The sequence below is a fragment of the Barbus barbus genome (genome assembly GCF_936440315.1).
Source record: "Barbus barbus genome assembly, chromosome: 18".
Classification (NCBI taxonomy): Eukaryota; Metazoa; Chordata; class Actinopteri; order Cypriniformes; family Cyprinidae; genus Barbus; species Barbus barbus.
In genome coordinates, this window is record NC_136746.1 from 10,634,889 (window position 1) to 10,662,631 (window position 27,743).

The following is a 27,743-nucleotide window of genomic DNA, read 5'->3' on the forward strand; positions in this document are numbered from 1 at the left end:
GTGATTATGTTAGCAAGTTTACAGCTTGTTCAACTTTTTCTCCAAAAGGTGAAAAATGTCATTACCATTGTACATTGTGGCCATTACACACAATGTTAATTATTTATCCCACATTATACCCAAATCCACTTGAACACTGAGCCTGATCAGATTGACGTTTTAACATGAAGCATTTATTTTTCCAGGATTTCAAGAAGTCAAAAATTCCCCCTAAATGACCATTCACAGGGAGTTTGATTGACAGGTAATCTGACTATCTGACCACAAATCTGCCATTTTTGTCCAACAAACAAACCAGTGAGAAGAGTAGATTAACATGGACATGGATTAACATTAAATTTGAAAAATGGTGTGTATTGACATCTTTAAATAAAATACCTTCTGATGTTCATTTATGTTTATTTTGTGCTTTAAGTAAATATTAAAAGAGGATCGGTTCAAGTGCCACTTGAACTGAGGCAATACAGTGATCTGTCACGACACATTAAAGAGCCACAAAATGATCTTTACTGTTTGAATTTCTTTAAAAATGACAAAATTTGAAAGCTAAGACTTTGTTTCATACCAGAGATAACTTGCTCTGTCTTGTCTGTTGGCGTGTTGTCAGTTTCCTCTTTGCGATGTATTTTCCACTGCATGCAAACATGATGTGTAGTGTGAGAGCGGCGCTTGTTGGACATAGCAACGGTAACTAAGGGGGGGGGCATGTCTATGCGAAGGGTCAATTGTAGATTTATCCATATTCATCCATTTACCACACACTGTTTATTCCTTCCTCAGTTACAGTGATAAAAGGAGGTGAAGTTCTCCTTTAATCTCCTGACATGCTCAATTGTGGCTGGTGTTTTATTAGTTTGAGCCATTGGTGAGCAGGTGACACCTCGACATCTCGTGCACTGGTGTTTGCCAGCACTTCATGAGGAGATTATGGACGTCTCCAAAAGACGTCTTTACACAGACGAGTCAAGGCTGCTCATTGCCTGCTCAAAATTCAATGTGAAGATGCAATGGCGCATAAAAGTCATACTAAATTATGCCTTTTCAAACCCACCTCAGCCCCTAATATCAGAGTATACAGTCGTAATTTCAGTGTAAATGCATTCATTCCAACTCTGATCAGAATTAAATGGTCTGTGGAAAGACAAATAAAGGCCACTTCAGAAGTTTGCAGTGTAAACTTGGCATAACAGAAGATTAAGCCAAAATAGAATTGAAAGTTCTGTCAAAATTTGCTCACCTCCATGTCGTTCCAAACCTTTTTGACTTTCTTCTGTGAAACACAAAAGAAGTAATTTAGCAGAATGTCCTTGCTCTTTTACATTCAATAGAATCGATAGAGACAGCATTGGTCCCTGTACAGGTTTTGAACCTGACATGAAAGAATGAATGAATGAATGAATGAATGAATGAAGCATTTATATAGCGCTTTATTGTGTATTGCTGTACACCCAAGGCGCTTTACAATCATGTGGGGGTCTCTCCTCAACCACCACCAGTGTGCAGCATCCACTTGGATGATGCGACGGCAGCCACAGTGCAACGGCGCCAGTGCACTCACCACACACCAGCTACAGGTGGAGAGGAGAGAGAGTCATTGAGCCAATCAAGTGTATGGGGATTATTAGGAGGCCATAATTGACAAGGGCCAGTAGAGGGAATTTGGCCAGGACACCGGGGTTACACCCCTACTCTTTACGAGAAGTGCCATGGGATTTTTAATGACCACAGAGAGTCAGGACCTCGGTTTAACGTCTCATCCGAAAGACGGTGCTTTTTGACAGTATAGTGTCCCCGTCACTATACCGGGGCGTTAGGACCCACACAGACCACAGGGTGAGCACCCCCTGCTGGCCTCACTAACACCTCTTCCAACAGCAACCTAGTTTTCCCAGGAGGTCTCCCATCCAGGTACTGACCAGGCTCAACCCTGCTTAGCTTCAGTGGCCAACCAGTCTTGGGCTGCAGGGCGATATGGCTGTGTGTGAAAGCAAGTGAATGGATCTTTGTTTTTGGGTGAACTATCCCTTTACAAAAATATAACAAGATTTGTTTAAGGCAAATGATTTGTCAAAGAGAAGGACATGATGAAACATGCTAGGATTAATATTTGTATTAGTCCCACAAAGACTACTGGTTTCACTTGTGAAATGCACTGTCACTTGTACCATTATGTAGCTTTCAGCAGTCTTCAGAATATTAACCAGATTCAGCCTTTATGTCCGTTGTCAAAGAGAATACCACAACTCCATTGTCCGTTGATGCGAGTGTGAAGAAAACTGTCTCAAGGCAGCTGACTCACTGCACGACTCAAACCGATTTCCATCAGCCACCTCACATGTTATCACACAAAGCACAGCAACAATACTCAGCCATCACTGGACACAGCAGGCAGGCTTATTATGGATGGCTGCTTTAGACAAAGGCTCACAGAGAGACGGTCAGTCTATTATGCATGTTACGCTTGGAGTAAAGTTTCATCTGGAGTGAGGATTAGTTGAAATGTCTTAGTTTAGACCCGCATGGACTTTCAAATAAGCAAGATTCCTTTAGAAAACGAATGATGGGTGAAAAAGTAAAAATCAGTTTTGTTCATGAAAAAGTATAGTGATCAATGTAGATGCATTGCTATATAAATTGTCAGAAAGGAATGGGTCACATTCATAGAAACTAAGTCATCCAGACAGACCAGTTTAACATACAACGGCGATTAAGTCAAAATATAACCTGTTTTACAACCTTGAGTTACTGTACAAAGTCATTTCATATTGCCTCAACAAATACTGTCGTTTTCAGTGAAACAATGCACTGCCTACAGTATTTAATTCAGACATATGTATATTTATGAATAAAGTAATTATAGTAGTAATGCATGCACGAACACAGACATGTGGATATATAGGTAATATATCAAAGATATATTATGTAAAATAATACAGTTGCATACAGAAGATATGTAAAATTATACAGTTGCATTTTTAACTTCTGACTCCCTGGTCTTTGTATTCAATAGCTGCGCTAGTGCTAAAAGTAGCTGTTGCGTTCCCTTGTCCTCATCTGACCTCCTCAGCCTTATGTTTGTGTGTGGAGGTTGGTGTGTGTCTGCAGACTGGGCTGAACAGTACATCGTGTGACAGCTGCAGTGCAGCGGTGGAGGGTCTGCGGCTGCGCTGTCACATCCACTCTAAAAGCGTCTCCATGGAGAGACCGAGAGCACGACTGCCTGCCCTGAAGCGTCTCACAGACTCCCAGAAGAAGAGAGCGTGACGCTCTTTGCTGTGACGTCATTTATGAAAACAGCTGTGTAGCAGCACACTTAGTCATACTCATGCTCTCCGGCTTTGTTCCTTGTGTTATTTTGAACACCGTATCCAAGTTGGATTGCATCATAGATCTGCTAAGCTGTATTATTATTTTGTTTAGAATATTACATGTTTATTTCAGATTTGTGCATTAAAAAAGCAAGAATTGAGGTGATTTCCCTACAAATAAAGTAACAGGTCCTTTTTTTGTCATTTAAGATAAGATATAACTGCATGTTTGCAACTCTGCGTTTTCATGGGAATACCTTTTCACATAATGCACCATTAATATAATACGAAAAATGTATAATAATGTGCTTTGGGAACTACTTCTAAAAACCGAGTTTGAAAACCGTGATAATAATAAGACTGAGTTTATCATATAATAATTATTTAATTTAATAATAACTATTTAAAATATTTTAATAATATTAATTATGCTTAATTGTATTGATTATTATTTTTAATTATTATTCATCTATTTCTAAATTAAATAATATTTAGAAATAAATTATAGTTAGTCATTTCACATAATGCACCTTTAATGTGGTTGGAAACTTTTGTGTGCTTCTAAAAATAGCAAGCTTGCAAAGACCACTTTTTCTATAATTATTAAATAATAAGAAACAATATATAATTACTGTATCTATCTATAATTTGTCAATATATAAGATTATTAAAGCGAACATATGCAATTAAAATATAAATAAAAATACAAAAGATGGAATATATAGAATATTATTGTATTTTAACTAGATTAATTATATTTATCATTGTTTAATTATCATTAAAATCACAATTTCTGTCAATATATAAGATTATTAGATATAAAATATATATATAGGATACAATTCTATTTTAACTAGTTTATTATTATTTAATTATATTTATAATAATTATTCAAATCCGATCATATTTCGAAATAAACGATAATAAGTTATTTCACATAGTGCACCGTTAATATAATAAGTCCCAAATGGCTCGTGATGTGCTTGGAAACTTTTGTGTGCCTCTAAAAATAGTGCAAAGACCACTTTTCCTGTTCTCTCCCCCTCCCTCTCAGATGGCTTTGAACTCCAGTCCGGTGTCGTGAGTGTCCGGACCGCAGCTTAACGCTCTCCCTTGTGCGTATTTGTAGAGTAAGAAACCACATAGGGGATCCTTTGTTTAGGAGGGTCTAGGCATGGCTGATACATTTACAAGCCGCTAGAGTCCCTTTGCGATTGGCTGACGGGGTGCTGTCTGCGTCTGCGAGAGGCATGCGTCGGCTGTTTGCGGCAGCGGCGATCCAAAGCCTCTCTCCTCTGCACTGATCATGCAAACCTGTGCTGCTCACGCTGCATCTGCCACTACGGCCACTTATTCTTCTGAAGCCGAGGGAGGCAAGATGGCTACCTTTTAGGATTATGCTGCCCAAAATTGAGGGTCTGCCTCTGAGGAATGAGAAGGTAAAATCCAGACTGGCTTTTAATGGCTATTGTCTCAAACAGATGCTCTTCGGAGAGTGTGTGTGTGCTGGGAGCTTTGTGTGTGTTTATGCTCTTGTTGTCATTGCTGCATCATCAGTAATGTGCCTCAGCTCATGTTTTGGTTCCCTTTTCAAGGTAGGGTGCAAGGATATTTCCAAACCGTGGAAAAAAAGGGAGGTTTTAAGGTAACGGACTCCCACGTTTTTCTGAAGTTCAGAACATTTTGTGCTCTCCGATTCTTTTGATGCAGCGTCTCAAATCAGTGTCTAAGAGTTTAGCTTGGCTGAAGGGGCAGCTGCGAGTGTGTGTTCACCTGCGCCGTGAGGTTTTTTTTTTTCTCAGTACCGAAGTTCAGAAACAGGAAAGCAGCTGCGTATGAATGAAAAAACCTCACAACTTCAGAGAAATTACTCACGCGCTCCAGGAAGGAAGCGTGCGTTTTTAGACTTTTGGGTTTGATGCTGTGAAAGTGTGCAGGCAAAGCAGTTTTGAGCAAAACTACTGGCTTTGATGTGTTCAGAAGGGGTTTCGTTACTGAGTAACTTGGCATAAAGATGCACATTTGAGTTTTGGGGATGATGGTTAACTTCTCAGAGTACCTGCTGAATTCTAAAGTTGCGATAAAAGATACTATTTTGCGGCTGTTATTGTCTCGTAGCTGTGTTTTTGAATGAGCGTGTGGTGTGGAAGCTCTTGGGTGTCAGGTCTCTCCTCCTCTCCCTCTGTTTGGGTTGGATACTCCCCTTCTGCTCTGACTTTCCCTGGTAACGCTTCCTGAGGGAGGCTTCTTAGGATTCTAGCAGTACTTGTGCTCTTGCTAGGGGTGTGTGTGTGTGTGTCTGGGGGAGCTTTTACTACAATGAAAAGAAGACAAAGTCAAGTGTGACTTTTTTGAGTTTTCAAGGCTTCAGACACAACAAATCAAGAACAAAGCCGCAGAGGCACTGCTGTGAGAGACTAACGTTTGACGTGCAGAGAATGAGCAAACCGTCCCTCTTAACGTCTAGTGATGTTTTCAATAAAAAGCACATTTTATACTGTGTTTCAGGACATTGTTATGTACGGTTGTTTTTGAGCCATATGAATTCAAGAGAAGTATGCAGCCGTCTGAGGAGATTTGTTTACTTTCTTTATACACGTTCTTCGTTTATTTATAAACAGAAAAGTTTTGGACACTGTTACCATGATACTGTAATTTGAGCAGTTGGTTGTTGTAGGTCTGCTTATAATCAGGCACAGACTCAATCTGTGCTGTTTTTTTTTCACATTTTCTGCTGAGTTCTTCAGATTTTAACATGATTTATAGTGCACACTTATTGGTAATAAACGTAATTATATTTAATAAACTATTTAAATTAAATAAACTACACATTTAGACTAAAAAATGTTTGGTCAGGTAACCTTAAAAATGTCCTTTTTTCGTAACATTCAAGTCAAAAAACCATTTAAAATGGCTCATTATTATTAAACATACAGTTCTAATTCTAAATTCTGATTGGATGAGGCTTGTTTAAAGACATTGTAAATTGCTACTGGTACCACATAATCTGAATTGGTCTGCCAAGTGTCTGTGTTTTGTATGGCAACCATAAACAGTCAGGTTAGTGAACAATTTCACTTGGCGGAAGAATTGTTTAATCTGTTTCTTAATTTATAGAATTCTAAAGAAATGTATGGTTTAGGATACATTTTTAATACGTTTATTGTGATGGCAGACCTGAATGTGAACTTGCAGTCCATTGTGGGAGGGGTTTAAGCAAGCAAAATGATTGAATATACCATCATTGCATATACATTACAACAAAGAAGTCTGTTGGTTCACCAGAAGATCGATTTATGACATTCTGATTTAAAGTCACAATATCAAAAGAAAAGAAGAAAATTAAACATATGCATGAATTATTTAAGATCAATAACACACATTTAGTAAACAAATAGAGTTTCATTTAATGTTGTGTTTGAATTTAAATATAAATACATTAAAAGTCATTTTAACTGTTTATTGGACATTGGTCTGTTTTATCATATTGCTATTCCTGCCATTATTAAAATTTTAGCAACAGCCAACCCAAAGTGAATTATAGTGATTTTACAGGATTTTAGCATCTGTACCCGTGATAAAAGTCACTGTTGGTCTCAAGTGGCATATTGATTTAATAAAGCAATTTTACATTTTGCCAAGTTTATTATTATTATTTATACATCTGCAGATACCTCTCCATTGCACATTTTCACTTTTTATATTACATTGTCCAGTAAACAAGTCAAAAAGCTGTCACAGTATTACATTTGACCAGTAATTAGCCGGTCTACTGATTTTCATGTTTAATTAGATGAAATAATTGCTCCAACTCTTTAGACACTCAGCTAAAGTGTCCATGTATGAAATATGTAACTGTGTGTTGTAAGCACTTTACTCTCTTTATCCCCCATCTACAAAAGTTTGTTTTAACTGCAAGCTTTTCCTAGAAAATGATGGTGTAAACTCAAGAGCTCAAGTCTATCAGTCCTGAAAAACAACAGCTTTGAATTTACTTTGCAAGTTTACCCAGAATTTGCACAAACAAACTATCTTTAAATTACAGCCTCCATGTCTACAGAGTCTCATTTTCATAGTGTTTTCATAGTGTTTTCATAGTGTTCGTCACATTTCTATTGAATTAAACCTCACGATCAGCAGGCGATAACAGCAAAATTTTGGGCTTCTGTATTGTAAGAAGGAAAAGATCTGAACGTTTACAAAGGCCTCCCATTAGATCCCTATCCAGACTACTTTGTTATTGAAAGTAGTTTCACTCAGCATCTAATGCTGACCGCTTTTGTTTCACTACTGGATGGGAGCATCAGAAGTGCCGATTACTATTCTCTTCCTATTCCCCCCAGTAATAACAGTTGCAGCGGCTGCCAAGTTATTGCCTCACTCTTGTTTCGACCCCTCTGTTGCATCAGCCCTCTCCTGGCATAAGTGTTAATAATACATGAAGGAGTTTCCCTCAATACTACATTGTTGCTGCTGCTGAATTTATTTACACACTGCACTAAGAGACACGTTTAACTTCCTTATAAATAAAAAAAACATGAAACCACAGTTTCTCACACAATGACTGACTGACTCCCACAAGTATTTAATCTTCTTATGCACACTGCTTTACACGGGTAGTAAAACTGTTTTATGAGAGGTACTTGGGTTACAGTAAAGGCTGTGAAGGGTCTCACGTGCATTTTTTTCCCCCTTTTTATTGCCTCCTTTTTCTTTTCTGGAGTGGAAAAACAATTATGAGGCTATAATGAGTGTTACTAATAATGTTTACATTGTGGTATATTGTGGCTGTCAAATTAACAGTGTGATTAACTGTATCTTAATAATCACTTGCAAATTGATTTTTATTGTTTTAAATACATGCACATGTATGTGTAACTGCATGTACAGCATTCCTGTAGCTCAAACAGTAACACAAAGTGCTGGCAACACGAAGGTCATGACTTCAGTTCCTAAAAATGCAATACGAAAAATAAACTTAATTTCCTTGCAAATTAAAGCTGCACTGCAAATTTGGTCTCTTTAGTGATTAAAAAATAAAACTACATGTCGCGTTTAAATTTTTGAATCATTCATGGACAACTAAATTTCAGCTTCACTCTGTTTTTCTCTGTATAGATTTGATGTGACATGTCTAAAATATGCATCATTTTTATAGGCTTATCAAAGTATATTTGGGTAAAGTAATGGCATGATTTGGAAGATGGACTTTTGCACTATATCATTAATGACATTTTGTTATATTAACTTAAAATCATGTAGGAGTAACCCAGTTAATTTAGCTCAAAGGAAATTAATAATGTATTTTCAGGGGAATTTGAAAGGGTCAACTCTTTACGACCGAACAAATGAATCGTCCAGCGCTCAATTGAAGAGCTTAAGCAAGGTAACAAGATCTAGTTTAAGGTAGTAAATAGATAAATATACACAGGCCACTTTTCTTTATATACAAATGAGACTTTATTCACTATTCTAACACAGAAACTAATACTTAACACAAACGCATACACACACACATATTCACACTAGTTGCAGAAAGGAAGAAAGTGAGGAAAGGAAGAGTTTAAGAAAGTGAAATTATGAAAATGTTTCTTGGATAGGGTTATTGCATTTCACATCTATGCACCAGTTCAGCATGAATCTGGAGGCGTTTACTTGCGTTTGTTGCATCTTTGAATGGGGATTCCTCCGGTGGCATCATTTGTTGAACGGGGTTCCCACGTCTGTTCGTCTCTGGAGTGAGGTCTTGGGAAGCCAATCACGTTGTGGTGTTGGCCTATGGAGCAGAGTCTCGTAGTCTTAGTTAGAGTTTGTGGTGGACAAAGACTATAGTCGTACAGACTGCAGCTTCGCAGCAGAACTTAACTTAAACGGGACACTTAACGGAAAGAAAAGAAAGAAAGAAACTAATAAAGAAAAGTAGAATGAGATGGGGTAGTTTGATGTTGTCCAGCCTTAACCCATCTTAACCTAGAAGGGACTGCTCGAGTCTGAGTCTCGGCCTCTCTCTCGCTGCACTCCTAGTCTCTCTCCGTTGGGAGAGTTTGCACGTTGGGTTTTAAACTCAGGTGATTGTTCCGGCCCCTAGTAGAGTTTTGACCAATTAGGTATTGTCTTTGTTTCGGGGTGTGACTATTTCTGTACCCAGCATGTTATCTCTTGAGTCACGTGAGCTTCAGCTTTCCTGTTATTAAAAGGGTACAATTTAAACATGAATATTATAATGTAAACTTAAAGGGATAGTTCATCCAAAAGTGAAAATTCTGTCATTAATTACTCGCCCTCATGTCGTTCCAAACCCGCAAGACCTTTGTCATCTTCGGAACAAAAATTAAGATATTTTTGATGGAATCTGAGAGCTCTCTAACCCTCCATAGACAGCAACAATATTACCACGATCAACGCACAGAAACGTAGTAAGGTAAAATCATCCATCTGACATCAGGGGTTCAATCGTAATTTTACAAAGCTACAAGAATACTTTGTGTGCAAAGGAAACAATAATAACAATTTATTCAGCAGTTCTTCTCCCTGAGTTGCTGTCTACCGCCATTTGGAGAGTACCTCAGAATGTAATAAGCGTTGTTTATGTTCAGTAGAAAGCGCACACATGCTGAACGTGAACAACGCTGATTATGTAATATGCATTTTACACAGGTTTGATAAACATCATAATTAAAGAAATGGAAGGAAGAGAAAGAGATTCACTCACTCACACCAAACAAGATACACTTGCGACAAACCATTCAAAAGTTTGTAATAATTTAATGCGTTATGCATGATCAAAGCATAATGTTCAACATATGTGACCCTGGAGCACAAAACCAGTCTTAAGTCGCTGGGCTATATTTGTAGCAATAGCCAAAAATACATTGTATGGGTCAGAATTATCGATTTTTCTTTTATGCCAAAAATCATTAGGATATTAAGTAAAGATCATGTTCCATGAACATATTTTGTAAATTTCCTACTGTAAATATATCAAAACTTCATTTGGACAAATTTAAAGGGAATTTTCTCAATATTTAGATTTTTTTTGCACCCTCAGATTCCAGATATTCAAATAGTTATATCTCGGCCAAATATTGTCCTATCATAACAAACCATACTTGGTTTGTTGGTTTGTATGGTTTGTTATGATAGGACAATATTTGGCCGAGATATAACTATTTTGAATATCTGGAATGTGAGGGTGCAAAAAAATGGAAATGGAAAGCTTATTTATTTAGCTTTCAGATGATACATAAATCTCAATTTCAAAAAACTGACACATATAACTGGTTTTGTGGTCCAGGGTCACTTATATGGGTTGCAGACATGATACAGAGTTATGCAATGAAATGACATTTGATTATAAGTCCTTCATCATCGTTTTGAGGATGGTATGATGCATTTTAATGTTTAGTGAGAGTTTCTGGGTTCTAGAGAGGTTTTGGTCCTTTGTTTAAAACAGGGTCTATGTTATCTCTCTGTCTTGAGGAGGGAGAATCAACCCTTTCCCCCTCTTCAGGTGTTAACCGAGGGATTCCTTTGTGAGAGATATTGTCGACCATTTGTCTTGAAGTCACCTGTTAGGAAGTTATGTTTGGTGACACACACATGTCAGCAAGATCCTTATGGTCCTGACTTGTTCATTTGGAATTCAGCTGTTTTGATCAAAGTAGTTCTTATCATCAGTGTCTGCGTCGCTCAGTTCCTACAATCATTAAACTAGTAACACAATTAATCATGCTTGCTGACCTATACATACATTCCTCAGCAAATGTTGTTATTACTGTGAATTAATTAATTGCCATAAAGAAATGCATATAAGAAATGATGGGATAGTGTTGATCAGTTGTTCATTTGCTAAAACAAGATATAGACTAGTGAGTAACTCCAATTACACAGAAAAAGTGTTTTTATGTATTGCTTATTCACCCCAAGTTCTGTGCCATGATCCACTGTGGCACCAGCTGTCATAAGTTACAGTGACCAATGCAGTATGTCCTGCTTCACACCACAGCCAAAACTTTCTGAAGCATCTCTATATTTTTCCACTGCAGGTTGAGTCAGAGGCAAACTTAGTAAATGGCACAAGCTCAGAGCAGATGGAGGAGACCTGTGCGACACCAGAGGAAGAGGCGCATTGCATATCCTTAACACACAATGTTCCACCTGATGTTCCCACGACTCTCCAGCATGGCTTGTTACCAGCCCCTCCTGGAAAGGAGCCCAGGACCACTGATATACTTCTCCCTCACAACAGTGCTCTAACCTCTCATAATGGTGCTGGACACATGAAACCAAACACTGAGAAACATGTGGATCCCACTGAGCCACATGCCACGTTCCATAGATCCAAAATGTTTGAGAAGAGTCATGAATCTGAGTCCATTCAAGAACAGATGATTCCTCTGAAGAAGATTAAACTGGAGGAGCAATGGGTTGAGATTGATGACCCGCACTCAAAGCACTTAGAGACCAACGGGTGCTACGAAGATGCTTTATCTACCCTAGCAGCTGTGGTCTGCTTCTCCAGTACAGACAGGAAATGTCTAGAGGAGAGGCTTTACGGGCCTCATACCTGTTTAAAAACTGAGCCGAAAGAAGAACCATATCAGTGTCAGTTAAATCAAGGAGAAAGTCCAGAGGAACCTCCTCAGAATGATAACATTGCACTATCTTTACCCAGTGTCCAGTCTCTGGTCCAGTATAGGAATATTAGCATTGATCAGGCTATAGCTATTGAGGCCTTGACCCAACTGGCAGCTACCCCACAAACAGTGCCCTTTGAAACAGAAAACCAGAGTCAGGACGCTCAGAAAGAAACGTCTACATACTCTGCTTCAAGCAACCACATACCTCTTCGAGAGGCTAAACCAGTTTCAGATGTTTTCTCTAACAAGGTCTCTGTAATCAGTTCATCATTGCAACAGACTTCTGTCATCCACAACCCTCTGAACAGGCCAGCCAACTTCACCCAAAGTCAAAATCAGCATTGTGCGTCTACCTCCAGAAAACTTTCCTTGAAGGATCTTCTGGCGGCCAGCTCAGAATGTGAAAAGCTATCGTATACCGCGGAGAACCGCAAAAACGGCCAAGCACTTTGTAAAGCCGACAGGTTAGAAGGCACTTTCAAGAAGTATAAGCATGGAGAAGCGACTCAGATATCAAGAAAGAGGGACGAGGAGGAAGTTGCGGCTCAGTTGGTGCAGCTCGCGTTCATGATCGAATCCCGGCAGATGCAAGTCTCAGAAAACAGTCCCCCGAAAGGTATGCCGACCCAAACCATGAAATACAATCATAATTATTTGGGGCAGCACTTAAAGCAAAAGAAACCTAAAATGACACCTTCAAAACCCAGGATGTCTAAGAAGAAAGCTGCTGAGATCGAGGGCAACCATTGTAGGATTCCGTTGGCCAAGAGGACGCCCAACAGGAAAACCCCACTCAAGGCCACCATTCAGAAAGCCATTTTGCAACAAAAGATGAGGTTCCAGCACAAGAGGAGTCCGTTTCTTCCCCAAGCGCAGATAGACCTGAAAAAGTACATAGCGGAGGCTCATCACGAGAACAGGCAGCTCTTATACTACAGCAACTCTCTGAAGAAAGAGCACTTTGAAACGATCTTAGGTTCTGGTAAGCAGAACGGCTTTCACTTTAAACACGAGCATGGAGCTCAAAGTCATTCTTTACCGCCACCAAACGGACTCTTTCACAATCATACGAATGACCATCTAGGTGCTAGCCAGTGGCCGAGGCATGAATGTGAACAACAAATGATTTCTCAGGTATCGAAAACCTACGATGTGCTAAATCATGGTGCTAAACAACAACCTCAGCAAACCATGGCCAGTGAACCCTGTAAAGACTTGCCGCAAGGCCCAGGGATGTACCATAAAACCAACGGCTTTAATGATCATCAACAGTTACACACAAATCAAAATGGATTTTACAAAGTGGAGAAGTCTGGAGGTGTTACAGTGTTGTCCACATCCAGTGTACATTTGGAGAACGGGGACGTGGTGAACACTGGAGAACAGACTCCTACCAAGCACACAATCAACAGCTTTTTGGAGTCTCCGATGAGGTTCTTGGACACACCGACCAAGAATCTCCTCAACACCCCCTCTAAACAAATCACAGAGCTGCCCTCCTGTGACTGTGTGGGTAAGTCATATTAGCCATATCATAACTTGAAATAAAAGTTGGCTAGAACTTCTTTCAGTTCATCTCCAAACACAATTTCCCTCTCCAGAACACGTAATTGAGAAAGAGGAGGGTCCGTACTACACCCACCTTGGATCTGGCCCGAATGTAGCAGCCGTGAGAGAGATGATGGAGAACAGGTAAAGTGGATCTCAGTTGCTATGTTTACATGCAATAATGTTTTCACTGGCAACACAAAATATACACATTTCTATTCATTTTAATGTGTAGTTTTAAATTTACATGTACACATTTAATTTCCTCATTTTATGTAGAAGCTTTACAATTATTATTTCATATTTATTTTTAAATTATTTTTTGAAATATTAAATAAAATAAATAATAATACATTTATGAAAGTAATACATTTATTTACTAAAAAAATATATAAAATTATTAAAAATATATATATTATTTAATAATATTAATAATAGGAATGTGCCCGAATCCGAATACGGTATTCGGAAAGGTAATGATGTGTACTACGGCAACCGTAAAGGAAATAAATGCGATATATATGTATGAGAAAAATATATTTCAGTGCTTTCAGGGAGCGGTTATTAATATGCGGGACATTGAAATCACTTATGAATGCGCATTTACTTTTTACTTTCACTTTTGAGATTCGCGATCACACGCAGCCTAATCTACTAAGGAGCGGCACTACTTACCACACATTTCACAAGATTAGATGTTTGTCAGTGGTGCTCAGGATCTGCAAATCATTTGACATCGTCCCATCTCTCCTTACCTCTCTCTGTTTATGTGGTAAGTGAAATTTTATGCACTGTAATGTAACAGGCTACTGCTAGCAAGCGGCTGACCATGTCCCTTTTGTGGCTCCGTAGAACACATTATTCGTTTTCCGTGGCTTTCCGAATACGGATTCGCTATACGGGCACATCCATAATTAATAATGGTTCATATTTATAAGCAATCCAACATCTATATAACATCTATACTATCCTGTCTCAATATGTGCCAAAATAAATTTGCAATGATCAGCCTTTTCCTGTTGATCTATCAGTCAAATTAATAACTGATTATCAGGTTGCATGTAAATGTAGCTAATATTGTATAATTAAATACTGGGCTTGGCAATTAAATACTTGCAGTGGAGCCCTGCTGTGCAATATTTTTGGACATTGACAGAAAAGTATACATGTAGTTATAGACTTCTCTGCATTCAGAGTAGCAACCACAGATGCGTTTCAGCAGAAACACACTTTCATTCTCTCTAGAGGCTGAAACAGGAAGCCTATAACTGGGTTCAAGGGGCCCATAGAGTGATTCTCACCACAGAGGTTGAGAGGTTACTACTGAACTGAGGTAGCTATGGCATAATTATGTCGTGATGATACTATTTCCCTTAAGTCGCACAATCAAAAGTATGACACGTACCATGTTTGCAAGGAAGCATTATAATGATATTTCTCAAACCTTCTGGTTAGAGTTTGTTTCAGACCCCTAACCCTAAAGGTTACACTTCTGCAATTAATTCAATTCAAACAGCTTAATATACAGACTCCATTTAAACATTTCTTTGTTTTGTAGATAATTTCAGTCTGTTTTTTTATGTAAGATTAAAGTCTGAAAATCCTGTTTGGGTTATATTGTTGAATTGCCCACCATTCAAAATGCACCTCATAATGATGATTGGTGTTATTTTTTTTTGCATTTATCTGCATATTGAATCGCGATGGATCTGTTCTTCATTGAATATATATATTTAACAGTAAGAAATATAGTTTCATGAAAAAAAATCTGAATTTGAAAATTCTTCTCAGTTAAAATTTGTGTAATAGTGGGTAGGAATAATTAACTAATTTGGCTTCGGTACAGTGACAGTTTAAAAGCCAGTTATTTAATTTTAGAAACAACATGCACATTTAATTTTTTTCTTACACAGTATAAATGAGTCTTTTTACCAAAAATATTTACTTTTATGTTTTATTAAGGGAGGTCTGTTGCAAAGGGATCGTCATATTTGGGGGTCCTTTGCATTAAAAAAAAATGTTAAACTTTTGAAAACCCCTGTGTTATAGTGCTTGACACACACACACACAACTCACTGCAATGTTTTCATCACAGATATGGCGAGAAAGGCAACGCAGTCCGTGTGGAGGTTGTTGTGTTTACAGGCAAAGAGGGGCGGAGCTCACAGGGCTGCCCAATCGCCAAGTGGGTGAGTGACCCGTATGAAATAACTAGCAGTCTGTGAAGAGCTTGCAGAACGTCTGTTCCTTCATAAACTGTGTGCACGTGTTAAATTCTGCAGATAATACGTCGAGGAAGTGATGAAGAGAAGTTGCTGTGTCTTGTGCGGCAGCGTGCTGGTCACTGCTGTGAGAACGCAGTAGTAGTCATTCTCATCCTGGCCTGGGAGGGGATCCCACGCAGTGTGGCTGACAGGCTGTACCAGGAGCTCACACAGACTCTCTGCAAATATGGCTCGCCCACTAGCCGCCGCTGTGCCCTCAATGAGGAGTGAGTCACGAGTGACATACGGACAGAATGTGTGGGAATGATTCACACAAATATAAAAGAACATTTGGGGGTTGTTCTTGATGAAGTCTTTGTGAAGCATGATTTTCTTTAAACTCCTTCACACCATTATTTTGTAAGTGTACATTCAACCACTGAAAAGACCAGGCTAAAGTAGGAAAAAGCAGGCTCGGGAAGTATCTTGGGGCAAAAATGCCACCAAAATTAACAAAGAAATTTAGATATGAGGATACAAAATGCCTCTGCATGATTAAACTAAAACAAACATGACTAAAGAGTATTGACTGCGACATTACATTCAGATCTGCTAACAGTGTGTCAAAGATTTATTTTTGCATGATTAAAGCACTGAATAAACATTACAAACAGTAGCTTTAGAAAGAAATATTTTGATTCAGCATTGCATAAATAATGATAGTAAATGTGTATTAATGAGCTTTAAAAAAAAATCGGATTCATTAAGTAACAAAACACTGCTGTGTGTTGCTCAGAGACGCACAAAAGTTTTGCTGCGGCTTAGTTTATATTGTAACACAAAATCTCTATTTTGACTAAACACTGTTCTTTTTAACTTTTTTTTTTTTTTAAATACCACAGGTCCCAAAAAATACAGTATATATATATATATATATATATATATATATATATATATATATATATATAAAAAAAAAAGCAGTACAACTGTTTCCAACATTGATTAAAGATCAGCATATTAGAATGATTTCTAAAGGATCATGTGACACTGAAAATACTGCTTTGCTTCACAGGAATTAATTACATTTTAAAGTATATTAAAATAGAAAACATTTTTTTGAAATTGCAATAATATTGCACAATACAAGTATTTTTTATCAAATAGATACAGCCTTGATGAGCATAAGAAAAATGTATTGATCCAAACTTTTGAACGGCAGTGTATTGTACAGTAAAAATGTGTTCTCAGGTAACCTAAAATGTACATCATTTAGTTATATCACTGTACAGGTCTGGTTTAAAGAATGCTTTTACTCGGGTGCCCGAAATGTCTGCCCAATAGAGAAAAGTTTTGCTCAGCAAGAAACAAAATTACCAGGAACATTGCTCACACGGGTCCTTAAATTTGATACAACTAAATTGAAGAGTTTTTAAGGCCTTAGACAGTTTTAAATATGTTTTAAATAATTTTTCAAATTGCCTTAAATAGATTTTTAAGAATTCTGCAGATACCTTGTAAATAGTAAAATAAAACTCTTTCCTTGATATTCGTTGATATTTGTGTAAAATGTTTTTGATTGACATTTATGGTCTTTATTTTATTTGGGCTAGTTCAATTAATTTTCGGGCTACCAAAATCTGAAGAGTACCTGCCCGAAGGGCTACCGGGGATTTTGAAATTTTGCGAGCCCTGTGCTTATATATTCCACATTTTCCACGCATGTAAAAGCACCACCAGCAAGTTCTATATTCTATTCTATGACATTATATAAAATATTATTGCACTGTAACTTACCTTACCTTCTTCCTCTCTCCTGTTAGTCGCACATGTGCATGTCAGGGTCTGGATCCAGAGACCTGCGGTGCCTCTTTCTCGTTTGGTTGCTCCTGGAGTATGTACTTCAATGGCTGCAAGTTTGCACGCAGCAAAATGCCCCGGAAGTTCAGACTGCAGGGAGATTATCCTGAGGAGGTGAGCACTAGATGGGCTCATATGAGATACATTCTCAGTCCACTAGAAATGTGTGAAGAACGCTCTGTTATGAAAGAATTAATTACATGCTGGTTTTCAGAATCCTGCCAACAAGCCATAGTGGCTTTAAATGAGATGTGCAACTCTGATGAGAATATCCTGTGTGAGCGTACCTGAATTACCTTGTTTACCTGAACCAGTTTAACCTGTTGCCCTCTAGTGGCACTAAGTAAAACAGTTAACAAAAAAAACGCTCACACGAATCTATAAAAGGGTTGCATGACTGATGTTTTTTTTTTTATTATAATTGCAAAACCTCCCCAAACAAAGTTTGGCCAGGTTCAAAATAAGAGTTGAAATACCACTATGCCATTGAATATTGAGTCATTATTATTCATTACAATGCAAACGCCTTCTTTTTAAGTAAATTATCCTCATTACTATACACTTTCAGCCGATTCAAGTGTCTGATTTACGGTGGTGGAACAATGCTGTGTAAAGTACAGCAGATTGTAGTGCTATGCTGTATCTTCTACATACAAGCTTTCATTTTCAAATTTTTTGGAAGATAGAGTATTTATGCTTTATGGTCATTTTATTTCATCTTTCAAACTGCAATAATGTTTAATTTTGTGCTTAGGAGGAGAAGTTGGAAAAAAACTTGCAGAATCTGGCATCAGATTTGGGCCCCGTGTACAAGAAACTTGCTCCTCAGGCCTTTCAGTATCAGGTAGGAATTACATAATCAAAATGTCATAATGTTAAAACTGCTCTTAAGCAGAGCTCAGCAGTAAAAATGTTTGCTAAGGTAGTTGAGTTTGTGATTATGTTGATATTTCTATATCAGCCGAGATAAAGCAAACTAAGCCCTGTGTACATTTGTAAAGAAAGTATGATCTGTAACCTGTCAGGTGGAGCAGGAGCAACAGGGGCAGGACTGTCGGCTGGGCAGGACCGAAGGTCGACCGTTCTCTGGTGTGACTGCATGTGTGGACTTCTGCGCTCATGCCCACAGAGACACACATAACATGACCAATGGAAGCACTGTGGTAAGTCTCACTTCCACTGTCAATGACAATGTCCTTCTAATATGTTCTTTTTCATTTTCTGACACCATTGAGATAAATGAGATATGCATTTACCTCATGTGAACTGCAGGTATGCACTTTAACCAAGGAGGATAACCGTGCAGTGCGGAATATTCCAGAGGACGAGCAGCTGCACGTCCTGCCGCTCTACAAGATCTCTGACACAGATGAGTTTGGCCATGTTGAGGGCCAGTGGGCCAAAATAAAGTCTGGGGCACTGCAAGTCCTCTCTGCTTTCCCAAGAGAAGTGAGGATGTTAGCCGAGCCCGTCAAATCAGCACGCAAGAGGAGGATGGAGGCTAAAAGAGCCCATGCTGAGAAACTAAGCGGCCTGGACAGTAAGCAGGGCACTCCTGTGAAAGTGAAGAATGAGCCTCTTAAAGGTACATCTAGTTCAATCTTCCTTCTTAAGAGGCATGCCATCTTCTTGATCTGTACAAGTTGGTTTATGCAGGGTTTTTGCTGTAAGGTGGAAGAACATTCAAAATGTGTAGTGCTGGGGAGGCTCCAGAAACAGTTTAAAAACTCCTGCTTTAGGGGGCATTTACACTACACCATTTTCAACTAAAAGCAGAAAATTATGCATTTACACAAAAAGCATTTTGGGGGTCTGAAAATGCAAACTTTTGAAAACGGGTTTTAAGGTGCAAGTTTTAAAAAAGATCTCTGTGTAAACAACAAAAATATGAATTTGTGAAAATCGTGATGTGCATTACTTGTTATGTGTTGAGTCTATAGGAATGTGTATGTGCACAGGCGTGTAGTGTTTCTTAGCAAAGTGCTATCGCCAACTATTTGCTGCAAAACCTTTCTAAAATGCAAAGGAAAAACCGTTCAGTTTTTAGTACATTGTTGTCGTGTAAATGTACCCTTATGATGACTTCTAAAGCAGGTTGTCTCAAAGTGTGAGCCAGGACGTTCCAGTAACAATCAGTTTTCTGTTATCTGCAATATTTCAGTATTTGTTATTTATTTATTTATTTCTGCATTGGTATCGGTCTATATTGGATATTTAATTACGCATTTTTGCATTTAGATTATGTTTGCCATCATCTAACACTTACTTTAAGATCATCATTGCTGCAGATAATTATTTATAATTTTTGTCTATAAGTTTTAAAAATATTATTTGATAATTATTTGATAAAGAATTTAATAACAGTTAAATGTTATCTTTTGCCAATTTCAAAATTAATATCCATTTTTCATGCTGTACATTATAATGTTGTGATGCCTAAATTCACGTGCAGTATTTTAAACAAATTTTACCATTTACCGTCATGGCCAAAAATATCGGCACCCTTGGTAAATATGATCAAAGAAGGCTGTGAAAATTAATCTGCATTGTTAATCTTTTTGATCTTTTATTAAAAACAAATCACAAAAATCAAACCTTTCATTGGATAATAAGAATTTAAAATAGAGGGAAATATCATTATGAAATAAATGTTTTTCTCTAATACACATTGGCCACAATTAACGGCACCCTTTTATTCAATACTTTTTGAAACCTCCATTTGCCAGTTGAACAGCTCTAAATGTTCTCCTATAATGCCTGATGAGGTTAGCGAACACCTGACAAGAGATCAGAGACCATTCCTTCATCCAGAATCACTCCAGACCCTTTAGATTCCCAGCTCCATGTTGGTGCTTCTCCTCTTCAGTTCACCTCACTCATCGTCTATAGGGTTCAGGTCAGAGGACTGGAATGGCCATAGCAGAAACTTGGTTTTGTGCTCAGTGACCCATTTTTGTGTTGTTTTTGATGTTTGTACGGTTGGAAGATCCAAACATGGCCCATTATAAGATTTCTAATAGAATCAGTCACTTATTGATATTTATCTGTTGGTATTTGATAGAATCCATGATGCCATGAGTCTAAACAAGATGTCCAGGACCTCCAGCAGAAATATAGGCCCACAACATCAAAAATAGAGCAGTATATTTGATTGTACATGGGGTACTTTTTTATCCCTGTGTTCACCAAACCCATCTTGAGTGTTTGCTGCTAAAATGCTCATTTTTTAGTTTCATCTGACCATAGTAGCCAGACCATTTGAAGTTCCAGTCCTGTCTGACAACTGAATATGCTGGAGATTGTTTTTGGATGAGCTAGGAGAATTTTTCTTGAAACCCTCCTGAACAACATGTGGGGATGTAGGTGCTGTTTAAATTTTTTTTTTTTAAGGTTTTCTGACCCCGAGACTCAACTATTTCCTGCAATTCTCCAGCTGTGGTCCTTAGAGAGTCTTTATCCACTCAAACTCTCCTCCTCACCGTGCATTAGGACGATATAGACACACGTCCTCTTCCAGGAAGTTTCGTAATATTTTCTGTTGATTGAAAATTCTTAATTATGGCCCTGATGGTGGAAATGGGAATTTTCACTGCTCTAGCTCTTTTCATAAAAAGCCACTTCACTAATTTGTGAAGCTCAATTATCTTTTGCTGCACATCAGAAATATATTCTTTGGTTTTTCTCATTGTGATGGATGATTAAGGGAATTTGGGCTTTGTTTTGCCTCCTATTTATATTTCTGTGAAACAGGAAGCCATGGCTGGATAATTTCATGTTCATAATCACCCTGGAGTGCTCAAAATTGTGAATATGAATGGGAATATACTTCAGAGATATTTTACTCATAAGAATTTCTAGGGGTGCCAAGAATTGTGTCCAACGTGTATTTGAGAAAAACATTTATTTCATAATAATATTTCCCCCCATTTTAAATTCTTATTATCCAATGAAAGGTTAGATTTTCGTGAATTTTTTAAATAAAAGATCAAAAGGATTAGCAATGCAGATTAATTTTCACAGCTGCCTTTGATCATATTTACCAAGGGTGCCGATATTTCTGGCCATGACTGTAGATAGTTAGTTTGTTTGTTTATTTGTTTTTCACACTATTCAATCATAGCATGAAAATATTTATTAGTTTATTGGAATCGTATAGAGTTTTCACTTTTTCCTTTTTCCTGAAACCAGATACATACTAGGGCTGGGTAAAAAATATTGATTCTCCGATTTTAATCGATCTTCAGTTTAACGCAACGATATCGATTCGGGGATTATTTTCTTAATGCGCGTGCTTCACGTAAGAGGATATGAATATTCACCTCTCCTCCTGAAGGTGTCACCATCTTTCGAATTGCTCCACTAAAAAAAAACAACTGTGTGCACCCTATTATTAATGTAGATGTGTATTTCAGTAATAAACTTAAGTAGGAGAGTTTCAGTTACCAGCATTTATATCAAAATATGGATCCCATGTCTGCAAAACTAACATTTTAAATGAAATATTGATAGCTAATCGATATCGAATCGAATCGAAACCATAAAAATAAGAATCGAATCGAATCGCAGAATTGGTCACAATACCCAGCCCTAATACATACCAAAAGTAAATTTCAAGAATATGTTTCTTTTAGTAGCCAAAAAATTGCCAGATAACCACTGAGATTATAAAATATGGATATGGTGATTTATTCCAGGAAATTTTTGGAGACTTCGCTAATCTACATTATTGTTATTATTTTGTCCACAGGTTTCAAACACAACTCTGTTGAACATTCACCATGTTTGGAAAAGGATACTCTTAATTTAAGTTCCAACATGCGATTATCTGATGTTCCAGGCATTGGAGAACAATTCTCAGACTTCCGCTCTACTGTCGAGAGTAACACATGCCGCACTCCTCCTGTCACCTCCAGCTTTGGCATGTCCACACACCCAGAGTTCCCTCAACCGCATGATCCCTCAAGAGCAACGGGCCACAGCAATGGTTCTCCTTCTCCTAGACACGGACTCGAGACCATCAGGCAGTCAGAACCGTTCAGAAACTCGTTTCCGAGCGACCCTCTGAGAACGCATTCGAAATACTCTCCCTCGTTCAAATCTGAGCCTGTGGAGATGCAGTGCTTCCAGGGCGGCGCAGCTCCCACCCCGCTCTCCCCGCCCACGGCCGAGGGTCTCCACAGTCGCTTGAACCTGGAGGACCACCGCAACCCTACAGTTACGGCGCAACCCCTGACCCCAGAGGTGGGTAAAGCAGAGGAAGTGTGGTCGGACAGCGAGCACAATTTCCTCGATGGGGACATTGGCGGGGTCGCAGTGGCTCCTTCCCATGGCTGCATCCTGATCGAATGCGCTCGGCGGGAACTGCACGCCACCACTCCCATCCTGCGGCCCAACCGCACGCATCCCACCCGCATCTCACTGGTCTTCTACCAGCACAAGAGCCTGAACGCTCCGGGCCATGGCCTGCAACAGTGGGAGGCTAAAATGGCCAAGAAGGCCAGGGAGAAAGAGGAAGCCGAGCGTCTGGGACTCGACAACAGGTCAAAGGAGATGGATTCGGATACGGAGAGCGAAAACGAGACTTATCCAGAAGAGAGACACAAGCTTCAGGTTCCTACCCGTCAATCGCTAACAGTTCCGCGTGACGGTGTCATCATGTCAGCGCCCTACTCCCTCACGCACGTCACTGGGCCTTACAACCGCTGGACGTGAAATTCTCCGTGCTTGTCTAGCTAATGCCTTACCTCAGCTAGTTCTCATCCTTTCATGCCCGTTTTTACGTGTGCCCTTCTTCAGTTGTGCTCTTCATCTCAGCTTTTATGAAGAAATAGACTACCGTTTGTGGGTTTTTAACTGTGAGTTTTGGTGTGTATGTCTTTGTTTTTTTTATTGTAAAGAGATGGTGCTCAGAACAGATGTTATAAAACTGGTTTTATACATATAGATGAAATTAGTGCATAGAAGATGTGATTATTTATTCTGATCATTTTCAAGACTATTTTGTAATTTAATTTCTGGTCCAAGCCTGTTTACTGCAATAGGAGTATGTCATCCTTTAAATGACGTGTGTAGTAAACACTCCGAATTGACATTGTTAAATGTGAATTCTATATTCTCGTCTCAGCCTTGGGTGCTGTCTTGTCCGACACTCGGTAGTTGCTATTTTATGGTGCCATTGTAGCAGTAAGGTCAAATGACCAATATGAACCACACTTGGGTCATTACAGGAACTTTATATCAGTTTTCTGGGTATTCGTATTGGTATGAAGGTACATTGTTTCGGCATTGTAAGACATTGTTGGGGGTAATGCATTGCAAGTAACACAAGTTACATAATCAGATTACTTTTTTAAAGTAACTAGTAAAGTAACAAAATATGTCATTTACTTTTTTTAAAGCAAGTAACGCAAGTTACCTTGTTTTCCCATTTATTCACTGACACTCCTGTCCACGCGTTGAGATAAATTGGGAGTTCCAGATGCTTATTAATTTCACTTTTGATGTGAAATGGCCTGTACAGTTGCCAAAAATATAACTTTTGAGGTTTTTGTTATTAAAAAACAAATAAGCAAGCCTAGCCCAGGTGACAAAAAGTAACGCAAAAGTATCATAATGCATTACTTTCCATAAAAAGTAACTAACGTAATCAGTTACTTTTTTATGGAGTAACGCAATATTGTAATGCATTACTTTTCAAAGTAACCTTCCCCAACACTGTTGTGAGACAAAGTATGTGGCATCCCTTTAAAAAAGCACTTTGTATCTTCAGACCAACTTAACCTTTGAAGTTTCCAATATGCACGTTTGGTTTATTCATCATCAAGTATCTATAGTCACGTTTTTGGTGTCATGATTATAAAACGTTGCAAATTTAAGCAATAATCATGGAAGGTTTTATGCTGCATTTTGACGACGTGTCCAAACTGGTTACTTTCTGGCACTTATGTAAAATTTTATATTATTTGTCCTGATTTTCTTTTCAGTTTTTTTTTTTTTTAAACATGACTTGAAATAGCTTAATTTATACAATTCAAGCGTGTTAAGTTATGTTTGAACGAATTTACTGTATGTTTTTCACTGGTGCTTCTAAAGAGATCCCGTGACACCTCCTGAGATGTCATTTCATCTATTTTTATTGCTACATAGTGCATTTTCATTTTAAATCAGTCACTTTTTGGTGCGAGGGCTGGGGTGGATCAGTGTCTGCGCATTTTTATACGCAAGTATGTTTGGTATTATTTAGGTGCATTGAATGAAAAGATCAATTTTATGATTTCGTAATCGCATATGTATCCAGAGGTCTAGTCAAGATATTGGCTCAAACGAAAGGTTTACATTACTTTTACATGAGGTTTAAAGTGAACATACGGCTAAGAAATGTCTTGTTAATTTCATCTTTATGGTGCTAAAGAGTGTACGTCAGTGTTCAAAACCATTGTACACCCAAAATGCTGTGCTTCAGCACTTGAAACAACATCTTGTCATGTAGGTTGTGAGACATTTTACACATCGTCTCTGAAAATGTGTTTTAACTAGTACTCTAGCTGCGACAAAGATAGAAAAGCTCAACAGTAACGCAATGTGAACCTATGTTTTGAGGAACTTGAAGTCACAGAGTGGCATGGGTACGTTCACGCTACTGTCTCTTCAATTAAATCTATTTTTGCTGAACAATGATACTGTTGTTTTTGTGTAAAACCATCATGTGTAACAAAAAGAAGATGACATTGTAACCCTGAGCTGAGTTTGTATATAGCTCAGGGAAAGTGCTCATCAGTGGTGCTTATTCATTGTACCAGAGTCCCCTGGCATTGACAAATCACATGTAGGTGCTGCACTAGTTCTGGATCTTTCTTTTTGGCCGGTGCTGAATGTTGTTTGAATATCATATGTTATTGAGTGTTTTTCCTCTTGACTTTATGTGGCACAAATAATACTATGACCTCACAGTCCCCTGATGGTAATTGACTGACATTGAAATGCCAGTACTATGAACATCAGATAGCCTAAGGGAATCACCAATGCAATTCGATTCAATGCTCACTGATTTTATGCATTTTTCTAAGCTATTGTTTTCCAAGCTCTTGTTTTACGTGAATTATGGGTTGGTTTTTGTGTCGCTGTTCAAAAACTGCATTTTTGTGTAAATTACAGTAGATTTATGATTGATTTATAATACCATAAACTCAATTTGTTAGATTTGGCTCATCTGATCTTATTTGAGTTCAGATGATTAAACATGGCTCTCATTGCAACAGTCTGGTTAAAAAAAAAAAAAAATTGTTACATTCCTTTCTAAGTTAATATATTCGCAACCCTTGCATGTTTTTCCTCTTTTTGTGTTGTATATTTTCCCTCTTTTCTCAGGTCTCTCTGCCCATGTAACTTTGGACACAAGCTTCTACGAGTTTTGCATTGTCTTCCAATTAAATTCTCCAAAATTTGAATTTACTTTTGGTTATGTTTTGTATAATGGAAATGTTTTCCTTGCGACATCTTCATGTATATTATCAGTTTGACAATTCTCTTCTGTATATGTTGAATGAAAGCTGAAGTGTGTAATTTCTGCTCCACTAGCTCATCAAACAAAACATTAATTATAATGACTATTTTCTGGCAGTTTTCTTAGATAGTCAGGTAAATCGATTGATTAATCCAATGCTGTTGTGTTGGGCCTGTCTCAAACGATGATTTGATTGCAGCTGCAGATGTTACATTTTTGGGGAATTCAACCTACCATTGGCTTATTTACTTATTTTTAGCTGAATACTGAATTAAAGTTATTTTAACATTGACAAAAATTACACACTTCAGCTTTAAGTATGAATGTAAGCCATTACGGGCACTGTTATAATGTGGAATTTTAAACCTCCTCTTACCTACAAAACAAACAAGAACATATGATGACTTGAAGACTTGTTCATTTTGTGACTTGAAATGATCTGTCAAGGAAAGAAACACCAGCTTTTGAGATTTTTCTTTTAGAAAATAAAATGCACAGTAGTTGTACAGTACATGTGAAGTGTGAGGCTTTTCCATTTGTACATTTATCTGGATGGTTTTTCAGCTCCAAATGCATTCAAATAGCAGTTTTTCACAACACAAACACATTGCTGTCTATCTAATACATTCTACACAGAACATAGTAACAAAGTATATGAGAAGTCATGTAGTAGCAATTCATCAAGCATATGAGCATTATTACTCTGCATTTCAACAGTATTTCCATCGCATGTATTTTCAAGAACATCAGATATTTTGAATAGATGTTTGAAAATATCTTGAACATTAGTCAGTTTGGACCATGCTCAACTATGTATTTGGCTCATATCTGCCAAATGTGTTCAGGAATATCAATTCCCTAACTATGCTGTCATAAAGAGTGATTTTCCTGGCAGAAAAATCAAATGACCTGGAATTCACTCTCGGTTATAAAAGATTTTAAATCAACCCATACAGTTGCACTTATACTAAATTGATTGAATGAGGAATTATGGCCTGATTGCTTTATATCTATAGAACAGTTAATTATGAAATGACACCAGATTTAGAGCTTCGCCTCTTACAGTTTGTCAGGAGTATGTTCTCCAAGAGTACACCATAACTAAAAATCAAATCAATAAACAGTTTCTAGTGCCCTCTATGGGCAGAATTTGACGAACTGTAGTGTGCATCCTCAGATGACCCTAACGCCATGTTTCAGGAGGTAGGGGTTTGCATGGGGTTTTCAGAGGGGGGCGGGGTGGTTTGAGTTCAGGGCTCTCACAGCCTGGAGGAAAAAGCTGTTGAGCAGTCTGGCGGAGTGGGCTCTGATGCTCCGGTACCGTCTTCCTGATGGTAGGAGCTGGAAGAGACTGTGGGAGGGAAGGGTGGAGTCCTTCATGATGCTGTTGGTTTTGCTGGAGCATCGTGTATGGAAAATGTCCAGGATGGAGGGGAGAGGGGCACCGATGATCTTTGCAGCTGTGTTCACTGTCCGCTGGAGGGTCTTGCGGTCAGCAGCACTGCAGTTCCCGTACCAGACAGTGATGCAGCTGGTCAGCACACTCTCAATGGTGCCTCTGTAGAATGTGGTGAGGATGGGTGGAGGGAGACTTGCTCTTTTTAGCCGGCGGAGAAAGTGTAGGCGCTGTTGTGCCTTTTTGGAGAGTGACATGGTGTTGGTGGTCCAGGTGAGATCCTCTGTG

The 27,743-nt window shown here is 38.3% G+C and overlaps 1 protein-coding gene across 1 annotated transcript in view; it reads left to right on the forward strand.

The window, feature by feature from the left end:
- The window catches only part of LOC306884631 (methylcytosine dioxygenase TET1-like), a 44,609-nt gene extending 18,040 nt beyond the window's left edge, over window positions 1-26,569 (forward strand). The window contains exons 3-11 of the mRNA XM_079440679.1: window positions 11,354-13,460; window positions 13,549-13,639; window positions 15,591-15,684; window positions 15,778-15,986; window positions 17,520-17,670; window positions 18,311-18,400; window positions 18,582-18,719; window positions 18,829-19,141; window positions 22,304-26,569. Coding sequence (XP_079296805.1) covers window positions 11,354-13,460; window positions 13,549-13,639; window positions 15,591-15,684; window positions 15,778-15,986; window positions 17,520-17,670; window positions 18,311-18,400; window positions 18,582-18,719; window positions 18,829-19,141; window positions 22,304-23,268 — 4,158 coding nt within the window. The 3' untranslated portion in view covers window positions 23,269-26,569. The remainder of the gene's footprint in view (window positions 1-11,353; window positions 13,461-13,548; window positions 13,640-15,590; window positions 15,685-15,777; window positions 15,987-17,519; window positions 17,671-18,310; window positions 18,401-18,581; window positions 18,720-18,828; window positions 19,142-22,303) is intronic.
- Window positions 26,570-27,743: the final 1,174 nt, after the last annotated feature.